Raw genomic sequence first — 13,317 nt, 5'->3', positions numbered from 1 at the left:
TCATCATGGCATCTGACTGGCAACTGAAAGTTGATCTTGGCAAGCAATTAAAGTACCTTGCCTTCATTGCATCATCATCCCTGGGGCCTGACATGGTCCTTCTGTCAGAAACCTCAAAGCAAGTGGTCATGGTAGAACTGACAATTCCTTGCTAAGACCAGATTTAGGAGATGTTTGAAAGTAAGAAAGCCGAATACCAGGATCTGGTAGAGCACTGCAAGAGACAGGGGTGGAGGGCACGATGTGAGCCTATAGAGGTGGGGTGTAGACATTTTGCTGGCTGCTCACTGTGCAGAAGCTACTCTCTCCTAAGTGTTACTGGGGTTGTAAAGAAAAGAGCAATCAGGATGTCACAGAGGCTGCTGAGTGAGCCTCCAGATGGCTACAGATCAAGAGATGTGATCCGTGGATCAATGCTGCTGAGACACAAGCCAGAGCCTGATCAACCCTGGCTGGATCACCTGCCAGTGTTTGATGTTGAAAGACCCAAAACACCCAGTAACCCCAATTACATCACTGATGATGTATCTCAGCATCATATGGAGTTTGCATGTCTTCCTGTGACCGTGTAGGTTTCCCTTGGGTGTCCTGGTTTTGTCACATATCCCTCAGGCAAGTAGCTGAGTAGATTAATCAGTCACTATTGATTATCCTCAAGGTGTAGAACAGTGATAGAATCTAGGAGAGAGTTGATGGGAATGTACAGACAATAAAATAGGTTAGGGTAGGATTAGTGTAAAAATAGCCGTCTGATGGCTAGAATTGATGTAGTAGGCTGAAGGGACTGTTCCTGTGCTGTATTTCTCCAATAATGAACCAACGTGATAAGAATTTTCTTTATTTCTTCCCACTTTCCTCTGAAAGTTGCAGGCCCCTGCAGAGGTACCACTGTGCCTTAAAATTCCCTCCGGCACTTCACCTAACTGAATCTTTTCATGTTTGAGCCAAAAGGATAAGTAACTGCAGACTGAAATTTTCTGTGGGAGAAGTGTGATCCAAAATAATCCTAACCCTGTGTCTCCTACTCTCAGGAGCACGCAAGGCATGAAAATACAAATACATTTTCAAAAAGATTTCACTGGTTTGAGAGAGGAAAGCAGATTTCTGGGTGATCTCTCTTTTCCTTTGCTCAGGATTCCACGAGCAATTCAAGAAGTTTAATCACTTCTGTTGACTAGATCAATCGGCTAAGCAAGGATAAAACATTGAGCACGTGGGAACTTAAAGAATTTGCAGATTTTTTTCAATGCTATGTAAGGTGGTGTCTTTACAGCAGTGGGTGCAGTCCTGAGAAAGTCATGCTTTTGCAAAGGTCTGAAGACAAGTACTCCAGAATTCAATGCACAAGGGGAAATTACATTTTTATCTTTTTGCATGGAAAAATAATACAGGTTTACTATGCTTGTAAATTACTTAATAAAACTGAATTTAAATGATTTGGTGCTTCCTCCTTTCACTTTATATTCACAACCAGTGAGACACTGTCAGATTCACAGCTCCCTTTCCAGTCAGAAATTTCCATGTCTTCTCTAGTGCAGTGCCCCAGCACTATTTCTCCCAAGCTTATAGTAACTGCAGGTGCTTTTTACATCTCATTAGTAAGATGGATCAAATGAATTGTTGAAACAGAGTGAACTGGAGAATTTGGAACAGATGGAATCACGGTGTAGGAGAAGACTACACTTTTAATTGCTAACTGTACTGCTGGACTTGGTTCAAATAACTATGCTGTTTACAGCCACAGACAAGCTTAAAAACCACTAACCCAGATACCATTTATACACTTTTCTTGTGTAAAGCCTCCTTTGTGCTTTCAACTTCCATTTGATGTAAAGAATTGAAGTGTAATTAAATGACAAAAATTATTTCCCTTTATAGTCTGAAATAAAATTCCATTCCTCTGAACTATGTGTTCAGGCTTTGTAAGAAATTAACATTAAAGGCTAATTTATAAACATTTCATTCAGTTTATGAATTGCTTTTTCTCTCATTGACAGAGTTAACATACAGGAGAAGACACACAGTACATAAAAACTGATACAACACATACAGAAAGAAATACTTAAATGGACATAATGCTTCTCATGAATAAAAGTGCATCACGCCACAGACACACTTACAATGTGATCAATGTTAAAAAAAAAGGCCACCCAGTTTGCTCACGGCAAGTCCAAAAACCCTCAGTAAGGAACCAAGTGATCTGTCTCAAGTGATGCTGGTTGAAAGATTAGGTCTTGGCTCAGCTCTCAGAAGACTTCCTTACTCCTTCGAGAAAATGCCACTGCATCTTTCACAGGTTAAATCAGGCTTCAATTTCATATCCTAGTTTCAAAATGGTACCTTTATCAGTGTGGCACGTTCAACTTTACATCATCTCATGATAAGATCCTGACAATACAGATTTTGGGAAAAGGAAAAATGAGATCGCTCACGGGAGGAATGAAAGGTTACCCATTCACTATATAGCTATATAGAAACAGGACAATAACAATGAGTAAGAGTGACAAGGAGGTCCAACAGGGATGCTGCTTACCTGTAGAAAGTGTGCGTTGGTTGAGCTTTACACGGTATTGGGTTGATTTCAGCTTCCAATGCTGTACCATCGGATACCCTGCCACTTCACTGAAGTTCACCATTCCTGCAAAAGATGATAACAGAAGCAGTGTAAAATTTCATTAATAGGAAGTACATCAAACAGTTTGGCATTCCTTTATTGTCAACATTCCCGTATTCTGCAGTGTAAACCTGAAATACAACAGGACTTTGCTGACACCATCATTGGCTGAATTAAAGGTGGTGATCAATTAGCATATAGGAGGGAGTCTGAAAATCTGACTGAGTGGTGCCACAGCAGCAATCTCTCATTCTATGTCAGCAAGACCAAGGAGATGATTATTGACTTCAGGAGGATGAAAGCAAAGGTCCCTGAGCCAGTCCTCATTGGTGATCAGGGGTAGAGAGGATCAGCAGCTTTACATTCCTCAGTGTTATCATTTCAGAGGCTCTGTCCTGGGCCCAGCACGTAAGTGCAATTACCAAGAAAGCACGGCAGCGCCACTGCTTCCTGGAGTTTGTGAAGATTAAGCATGTCATCTAAACTTTCGGCAAGCTTCTACAGATGTGTGGTATTGACTGGCTGCATCACTGCCACATATGGAAACACTAATATCCTTCAATGGAAAACCCTACAGAAATTAACGGGTACAGGCACAGCCCTTCCCACTATTGAGCAATTCAACAGAAAACGTTGTCACAGGAAAACAACATCTATTATCAGGGACTCCTACCACCTAGCCCATGCTTTTATCACTGCTGCCATCAAGAAGAAGCCTAAGGACTCACACCAACAGGTTCAGCAACAGCTATTACCCCTCAACCATCAGGCTCTTGACCCAAAGGGTAAAGTTCACTGAACTTTATTCGCTCCATCACTGAACTGTTTCCACAACCTATTGACTCACTTTCAAGGACTCTTCTTCTCATGTTTGCGATAGTCATTGCTTATTTATTTATTTTTTATTATTAATATTTCTATTTTTTCTTTTGTATTTGCATAATTTGTCCTTTGCGCACTAGTTGTCCACCCTGTTGATGCATTCTTTCATTGATTCTATTATCGTATTGGATTTATTGAGTATACTTGCAAGAAAAGGAATCTCAGGGTTGTATGTGGTGATATATATATATACACTTTGAAAATAAATTTACTTTAAACTTTGATTTAGTTTTATTGCTTCTTGAGATGTTGGCAGTATAGTCCAAACAATATTCCTGAAACCAGTGTGCCTAATAATTTAAGAGTCACCCTAACTTAAACTAGGTAGCTCAGGGATTAGGGAAGGTTTCCTTTCTTGAGCTTTTCGTAACAATCTGTTCTTCCTGATGCTAGTCGATAAATTAATCCATTTAAATGTAGAATCTCCCATGATTTGAAGGGTCAAAATAGATCAAAAATTTAATGTCATACTATCAAATTGGTGAGATAAAACAACCCAGTAGTGAATGTGATTTTCAAGGCGATGGGGAAAGGAAAGGGTAGACTGGATTACATAGAGCAATATGCATGTTTGAAGAATAGAGGAGCCCACTTCGGTTACTCTTTAAGGTCTGAGGCAGTAATCTATATTCCCAGGGTGGATTGGAGCATCTGGCTGCAGTAAAATTTTACCCAGCCCACTTGAAATTTAAATACAGTTGAACTGGATATATTCAGTACTGAGGCTTATCGCTGAGGAACAACACTGCTGGGATTTGTTTCAGTATTTTCCACTGAATTGTCTGAAAACGTGAAGAGAGCAGTGATGCTAAAGATGATGATCTGAGCTTCTGCAGTCACCGCATACAGTTTGAAATGAAGATCATCATGTTTAAAAGATTCTGTACAGCTCAAATGCACTGTACAAACAGAATCAGCAGGGCCCAGGCACCGTTAGCAGCACATTGCCAACACACTAAAGAAAGCCCATGGATCCTGCTGTCCCATCAATAGCCCATTAACACTATAAAGATTTTAAAACTAAGACTTCGCAAGGGTCACGAAACAGAACAGGGAGTGTCTCTGCACATCCAACATTGGGAAGTTGCCAGGCATCACAAATTGAGCAGATTTTGCCAAGATTACTTGTTAAAATGGCTGTCCAAGGTTAATGAGGTGAACCAGCAGTAAACGGGTAAAATTGTTATTATGTTACTATTTAGTAAAGTAACAAACAGTTTAATTGTTTCTAACCCTTTTCTCAGTCTGATCTCAGACACCTGGGCAGCCAGAAGAAAACACATTTATCAAGCAGTTGAAAAAGAATGTTCACCTGACATTCTGATGGCTGAGGTTAAAACAAAGTTTCCATGAGAGCCACAGAACCATTCAAACTGTACCTAAATACAAATGCAATTCAGAACAATAATAGCTGTACCTCATTGGGGTCAACTTTTCTAATTAGTGTACGAAGTAGAAGAATAATGTCAAGGGTTACCCAGATGTTTTCTTCTACACACCATGTTCATCCAGATGTGGTTGAGGACTGAAACTGTGTTATGTTCCTTGTTCTTAGTAGGTAAAATTGAACAAACCAGTTGCATGTGCAGTGGTCTGTTCAAAGCAAAAACACAAATGTGTGTCCTTGTATTTCTCCATTTTTGTTGAACTGTCCAGGACAGAAGCATTGCATATGCACCTTATAAACTGGCAATAAGGATGGAAGAGCAATAATATGTATTGATAGGACAACTAAACAAAATTAAGCCTTCAAATGAGGGTGAGAGTAAGGTGAATCCATGGAGCTGATTCTGAAGCCAGTAGTTACTTGCCTTGCCTTAAGGAGACACAAGAGAGTGCAGATGCTAGAATTGAGAGCAATACACAAAAACTTGGAAGAACTCAGTGACTCAATCCGGATTAAGGATCTTGACCAAAATGTTGACTGTCCATTTCCTTCCATAGATACTGCCTAACTAACTAAGTCCTTCCAGCTTTTGGTGTTGTACTGACATTTGAACTCTTTGAACACAGATTAGTCCAAGCCCATTGGTAAAACCATGATAATCACACAGAAGCACTGAAGAAATAACATTATATTGAGTAGTTTGATCTAAATTGTGGCAATCTATGTAAGACAGCTACTCAGACTCAAGTGGCCTATATTGGAATAATTTTGTATATGATTCCACAAGGCTTTTAGACCAATGTTAAAATTGTACAAGGCATTGGTAAGGCCAAATTTGGAATATTGTGTACAGTTCTGGTCACCGAATTATAGGAAAGATATCAATAAATTAGAGAGAGTGCAGAGACGATTTACTAGGATGTTACATGGGTTTCAGCACTTAAGTTACAGAGAAAGGTTGAACAAGTTAGGTCTCTATTCATTGGAGCGTAGAAGGTTGAGGGGGGATTTGATCGAGGTATTTAAAATGTTGAGAGGGATAGATAGAGTTGACGTGAATTGGCTGTTTCCATTGAGAGTAGGGGAGATTCAAATGAGAGGACATGATTTGAGAGTTAGGGGGCAAAAGTTTAAGGGAAACACGAGGGGGTATTTCTTTACTCAGAGAGTGCTAGCTGTGTGGAATGAGCTTCCTGTAGAAGTAGTAGAGGCCAGTTCAGTTGTGTCATTTAAGGTAAAATTGGATAGGTATATGGACAGGAAAGGAGTGGAGGGTTATGGGCTGAGTGCGGGTAGGTGGGACTAGGTGAGATTAAGAGTTCGGCACGGACTAGGAGGGCCGGAATGGCCTGTTTCCGTGCTGTGATTGTTATATGGTTATATGGTTATATAAAACATACAGAATTTCTTTTAAAGCAACATACAGAATGGAGACTGATGGCAAGAATATGCCAGCACAGAATGATGATAACCACATGAAAGTCATGTTTTTGAAATTGATGTGGGTTCTGTAACACATAATACAAAGTGGAATTTTTATTTTACATAATGGAATGCCAAAAAAATCTTTTCTTTAGCAAAGTAGTACAGATATTGCATGTTTCAATCCTGAAGTGTATTGAATTGTGGAAAACTTTATATTTCAAACTACAAAGCAGAAGTAAGGACTTGTTTTGATACTACAACTCTAGCAGCTTCTTATGATGTAACAGGATTGTGATTTAATTGACCAAAAACAAATTCAATTATGCAATGAATTATCAATAGAACTCAAAACAAGCTTATGTAATGAAATCATCACTGAAGTTTCTCCAAACTACAAAGGTTTAGATACCATAAGATAGAGATGATGAGTAACATGATCAAGATAAAGTACAAATAGCCATGAGTGCTGAAGAAGAAAATGTTTAAGTAAGTGTTCAGCTGACCTCACGGACACAAAGCATGAAAAAGGGGATGTTAGTGTTTATACAAAGTAGAAGTTATCTCAGGTATGAAATACATGAAAATAGATTGCAAACACTAAAAAGTAGAAGCAATAGTGAAGGCATGAAAACATTGTGGAACCTTGGCATTCCTTGACATGGTACAGCACAATGCTGGATTTTTGCCAGATCTTGCAATAATACCAATGACATTACATTAGTTACTGAAGAAAGATGGAAATAGAATTGGAGTAAAGAAAGTAAGAAATATGAACAGGAGTGGGCTATTTGGCCTGTAAGCCTGCTGTGCCATTTATCAGGATCATGGCTGATTTTATATCTCAGTGCCATTTCCAGTATCAACTCCATATCTCTTCAGTCACTAAATACCTATCTTCCATAGGTTTATAGGGTAGAGAATTCCCAAGTTTCACTATCTGTGGAAATTTCGCTTCACCTCAATCTAAACCAGCCTACTCCTTATTCTCAAATAGTGCCCAATCAAGCCAAGGTAAACATTCACCACCCTGCGTTTAAGATGTCAACTACTTAAAAATTTTTGTAAGTTTTGATGAGAACTCAAGTCATCAATGAAGGACTACAGTCCCAGTTTACTCAATCATGCTCATTCAGCAAATGCCCCATTGAATCTTCACTACACTCATTCAGTGGCAAGTATATTCTTGCCAAGGACAAGTATGTTTGCAATGAGGCTTCCTTACTCCTGTAATCAAAACGTTTTCTAGTAAAAACTAACATACTGTTTCTCTTCTAATTGCTTACTGAACTTGCATGATGGTCTTCATTGCCTTGTGCACAAGCACAACCACAATTCCTTGGCTACCAACACTTCCTAATTTCTCAGCAGTTTAATAAATACTTTACATTTTTATATAGTATACACCAAGGTGGGTGATCTTACATATGTTCTTTTTTGTTTGTTTGTCATGTTTTCACCCTCTCAGTCAGCTTGGAAGACAATTATATGTAAGACGAGCCTGGGAGATAAGTGTCTAATGGTTCACAATGAAGATCTGAACAGTTGTCTTAAAATTTCTAATGCCTAAAAATCAGTGATTTGGCACTTTATTCTCTCTTAATCTAAGGTATTGTATGTTTTGACAATCACTTTCTCCATTCTACAAAGCTGAGATGAAAAATTTGGAAGGCACAGTTGCTGGAAATCTGAAATACAAAAAACTTATCAGATCAGGTGGTAACATGTGGAAAGAAAAGGACATAGCTTTTCAGGTCAATGATCCTTCATTAGATTGGATTCATTTGGAATCAGTGTTCAAAACCTCAGCATGGCTTCACTTCAAAGTGCACAGTGTGTTTACAGGTTTGACTTTTGGGCATTTCTATATTCTCTGCATTTAGCACACAGCCAAAAACAAGGTTATAATTCCAATCATACGCTTCTGGAAAATCGATCAGTATCCAGAGAGCATGAATTTTGTACGAATGATAGCAATGCAGACCACACATCACACTGACATCAAATTACATTTTATGCAACCAATTTGATTGATTGATTTTATGCTTCATTCCTGAGCATTGCAACAGAGATAAACGTACAATAATCAGAAAGAGAAAGATTCAGTTATATTTCAGTGCACTTCATGTGATAATAAATTGATGCAGGCAGAGAACTGAAAGGACACCCATGGTTTATCAAAAGAAATACTATTCCCACTTTTGTACCACTGTGTTGATCATCCTTCTAGTGTAATGAAAAATCTTTACCTAGTAAAGATTGGAAGAATGAAGCTGAAGCAAAGTGGGAAGAGGCGGTCTGGAGTACAGAACTCAGCATGGAAATAGTTCACTTACTATCTGAAACTTGAGAGGTCACCAAGTGAAAAGTGCACCCTTCCCATCTCAAACATTTTTTGACTATGAAAATGTATAGCTGGCAGTAAAGAGTATGAAATCCTTTTCATGCTAAAGCTCCTTAGCAACTTACGGTTTCTGAAGGCAGCTTCACCATCAGAAACCCCAATCCTTTAATCCTGAAGTTACAAATGGAAATAAGGCAAAGATTTTCTAACTGGAACATTTCCAAATATCCTTAATTTGATTGCATTGGTCAGGAAGTAAAAACTTTGACATTCTACTGACTTGGGTTGCTGCTCTCAAGGAGTAACACTGCATGTATCACATAAAAATGTAAGAATTAGAAGCCGGAGCAGGTCTTTTGGACACTTGAGCCTAAACCACCATTCAACAATATCACTTTTCCCTGCATCATTCCCAAATCCTGTAATTCCTTTAACATCCAGAAATAAATTTGGCTTGAATGCAACAATTACTTAGTATCTACAGCTCTGCAGGGTAGAAAATTACAGAGATTTATCTTTCTTTGTGTGAAGAAGTTTCTCATTTCAGTCCCTGATGGATCAAGCTGACAATTATGTGGGTTTTTAGGGTATCTTTGTTTTAGATAAGTCACTAAATTGATGTAATTCCTCTTTCCATTGTTGGAAATAAAAGATCATATATCCCTAATAAAACAAATGAAACAAACTCACTGGAGAAAGAACTACATTTCTTGGTCAAATTTCACCTGATATACTAGTTCAATAGACATTGCTATTAAAAGATGAAAGGTTATCTCGACATTCATTGTAAGTATCCAGTTCAGATACTGAGATTTAATCTGTATGCTACAAATAATGGCCAAACCACATATTGTATAAATAACTTGTTTTTGATAGAGAAAAATCTTAGTCAAGATTCAGGTAATTCTAAAAATCTAATGGTGCAAGTTCATCATCAGTTGTCAATGGTTTGTAGGTAAAAATGATTGAAAGTTTGAAAGGCCTAAGGTGAAAAACTGCTTATCCACTATAATGAGTGATTTAAGATGAGGCTAATTTCCCATAAACTGATACTCTTTCTCCTGCACATAACTCCTATAATTTTGCCTACCTCTTGGCTGATTTCATTCCAGGAAAAACAAATCCTTTCTCCCCATAACTGAAATCTTCCAAATCAGGCAACATCTTGGTGAATTTCCTTTGCACCTCCTTCCTATAGTGAACTGTATACAATACTCCAAGTGTAGTCTAAACAGTAGTTTGTAAAGTTGCAACATAATATCCCAATTTTTATATGCTCTGTCCTGATCTATGAAGGCAAACATGCTATATTCCTTATTTACCATTGTATCTACCCATGTTGCCAGTTTCAGGGTGCCTATGGACTTGAAAGGCCTGGCTCCCTACCATTTACTGTGTATGTCCTATCTCACATTACATCCCAAGATACATCACATTGCTCTTGTTGGGATTAAATTCCATCTGCCAATGCTCTTCCCAACTCTCCATCTGATCTATAACCCGCTGCAGCCTTAGACAACCTTCTTTACAATCTGTAACACCACCAATCATATTGTCATCTGAAAACTTACAAACCAATCCTCCTAAATTCAAATCTGTTATTAATTTACATCACATAATAAGTGTACCAGCATCGATCTTTGCAGTGCAACACTAGTTACAGACTTTCAATCATCACTCGCCTCCTTTCACCAAGCCAATTTTGGATCCAATGAGCCAGTTCACTTTAGACCCTATATGCCTTAATCTCCCACTCTCGCATAAGGCGCAGTCCACTTAGAACGGAGATGAGGGGGAATTTCGTTTGCCAGAGAGAGGTGAATCTGTGGAATTTATTACCAGAGCGGCTGTGGAGGTCAAGTGATTGGGTATATTTAAGGCAGATGTTGATACTGTTACGCCTGTGCCCAACTCTGAGGGGTCAAAGGGGCCCAAAGCAGCCCCCTCCTTTTTGAGAATCGCAAGATCGCTATTAATTCAGGTCAGGAGACCCAGGAAATGAGAGAGAGACGTTTGGAATATCTTGGCCCCTCAGCGATACAAAGCTACGGGAAACGGCCATTGTCTCTTGGAGACGGAATTGTGCATTGAGTACTGTGCTTCGTGGAAGCCCTCAGGCAACGTGGGCTGGTTGGGGGATGGCATCATTCCACCCTGATTGACATCTGAGACCCCGTGAGTGGGGATAAAAGAGGGTCTGTGGGAACAGCCCCTCAGACGCATCAGAAGAAACGCTAGAAATCCTGTAACAGCGTAATAGCGAAAGCTGGTGGAAAGCCACGTGCGTCCTTTTCCATTTGCCTCGGAATTGGTGGGCCTTGCCACAGAAGAACAGCTTTAGCTAACAACAAAGGAGAAATCAGCCCCAACGACTCTCGAAGGATTGACATCATAAAAGGAATGGGCAAGTTTAAACTCCGTCTCTCTCTCCAACCAAAAGCTGCAGCTTGAATGAACTGAGTGACTTTTATATTTCCATCGGACAATACATTATCCCCTAGACAATGATAGAGCTATTTCTTATTGATTATTATTATACCTGCGCTTTTAGATTTCGTATTGACGACGTATATTATCTGTATGTTTGCATCGATGTTATTTTTGTGTATTTTTATCAATAAATACTGTTAAAAATAGTACCATCAGACTTCAATGGACCTCTCTATCTTTGCTGGTAAGTGACCCAGTTACGGGGTACGTAACAATACATTCTTGATTAATCAGGGCATGAAGAGATATGGGAAGAAGGCAGGAGATTGGGGCTGAGAAGTAAATAGATCAGCCATGTGGGACTAGGTGAGAGTAAGCATTTGGCACAGACTAGAAGGGCCGAGATGCCCTGTTTCCGTGCTGTAATTGTTATATGATGAAATGGTGAAGCAGACATGGGACAAATAGCTTAATTCTGCTCCTCTACCATATGGTCTCTATGCAGGATTTTGTTAAATGTCTTACTTAGATCCGTGGAAATAACATCTACTGCAGTGCAGAGGGCATCATTTAGTTTCCAGTGGAACGTTCATCTGGACTATCCGCAACTCCACATGTGGTGGTGGTGTCCATCTATCATGTCTCCAGTTAGGTTTCCAATGCAATATTCATCCACATTTCTACATATTTTGATCTGTGTGTTAATATCCAGCTAACTAATTCATAATTTGCAACTTCTAGTCTGTTTGCAATCAAGTTTTATAGATTTTCTGCAGCTTGATCAGCGAGTGTATCAGAATGTACCTAGTTTAACTTGTTAAATAGAGATTTGATCTAATAAACTGGACCAAAACTCTCAGAGATATAAGGATTTGAAAGTAAACTTCTCTTCCCTTCGCAAAGGAAAAACAAACAGATATCAGCTATTAGATCATCTCTGTCCCTGGGAGCTTTAGCCCAGATAGTGAAAATGAATCCTTTAATAATTGATTTCAATTATTCAATATTTTGAGCAGTTTCAAAGAATGCTCACTTTGAAGAGTGTCGAAAACCTAGCACCAGCCTCCAAGCAGCTACTATTCCGGTCACTTCCACCAGTATACACTTACTTTACACTTGGGAAATGATTCAGCTGTCTAGATCAAAAGTATATTGTTTGGTGACTTTGCACCTTGTGCCAGCGATCCTGTGGGATGCCTTCAGAAAAGAAAACTGTTGAAATCAAAATTATTCATCTAACTCCTACTGATAGCCAAATAATGTAGAGGACCACCCAGTCTATGATGCTGAGGTACATTCTAGGATGCGCTGGAACACATCATCAGTGATGTAACCTGGGGTCATTGGGTGTTGCGGGTCTTTCAGTATCAGACACCCTTGCTCATTCAGCACATCCAGGGTTGATCAGACTCCGGCTTGAGGATCCACAGGTCACACCCCTTGACCTGTAGCCATCCGAAGGCATACTCAGCATCATCTGTGATGGTCCTGATGGCTCTTCTCTTTGCAGCCTCTGTAATGCCGAGGAGAAGTAGATTTTGCAGAGGTAGCTGCCAGCAATACCTCTAGAACCCATGTCCATTGGCTCACATTGTGCCCTCTGCCCTGGTCACTAACACTGGAATGCCTGGAATTTGGCTGTAACCAGTGCCCACAGAAAGACAGTTCAGCCAATGCATCGACTACCAAGAAATCAAGTTGTCCCCACTACTGACACGCCAGAACATTCATAACAGTGAGCTATAGCAATCAGAAAAAAGGATTCGCTCATTTCAATGTGAAGATTGAAGTTATTTCACCCAGCTCAGAAGTATACACTAATGGTGATTATTCCTGCATTTATCTTAATTCAATGTCTCAGTATCGCTAAGTTCTGAATAATTTTCTTCTATGGAATACAAATTTTCAAACATCATTATTCATAAATAAATACACAAGACCTGATTGTGAACAAGAAGGTGTTGCCTTTTGCCTTTCATCTCCCCAAATCTCTCCAGATGCTTCTGTAATGTCATGACCTAAACCATTTCACAAAGTATAATGGTGCTCTGGGATTGGCAGTATCCTTCCCTATCAGCTTATTTTCCCTCCTTTTATTGCATTGTCAAAGGCTTATTTACATTATTGTAAAATAAATGGCAAACTCTTTCTCCTTCCCCTTGCACAGATATTTGTTCACTATCTGATAAGGTGTATGTTGAGAGCCAAAATTTTTGATTATCAGAATCAGAATCAGGT

At 39.2% G+C, this 13,317-nt stretch overlaps 1 protein-coding gene across 1 annotated transcript in view; it reads right to left on the bottom strand.

Moving 5' to 3' along the window:
- astn1 (astrotactin 1) overlaps window positions 1–13,317 on the bottom strand; it is a 2,716,024-nt gene that overhangs the window by 441,961 nt on the left and 2,260,746 nt on the right. The window contains exon 15 of the mRNA XM_073063618.1: window positions 2,534–2,638. Within this exon, the coding sequence (XP_072919719.1) occupies window positions 2,534–2,638 (105 nt within the window). The remainder of the gene's footprint in view (window positions 1–2,533; window positions 2,639–13,317) is intronic.

This window comes from Hemitrygon akajei, chromosome 12 (assembly GCF_048418815.1).
Source record: "Hemitrygon akajei chromosome 12, sHemAka1.3, whole genome shotgun sequence".
Taxonomy (NCBI): domain Eukaryota; kingdom Metazoa; phylum Chordata; class Chondrichthyes; order Myliobatiformes; family Dasyatidae; genus Hemitrygon; species Hemitrygon akajei.
Note: the sequence above shows the minus strand (reverse complement) of the source record. Positions and strands in the feature narration are given on the sequence as shown.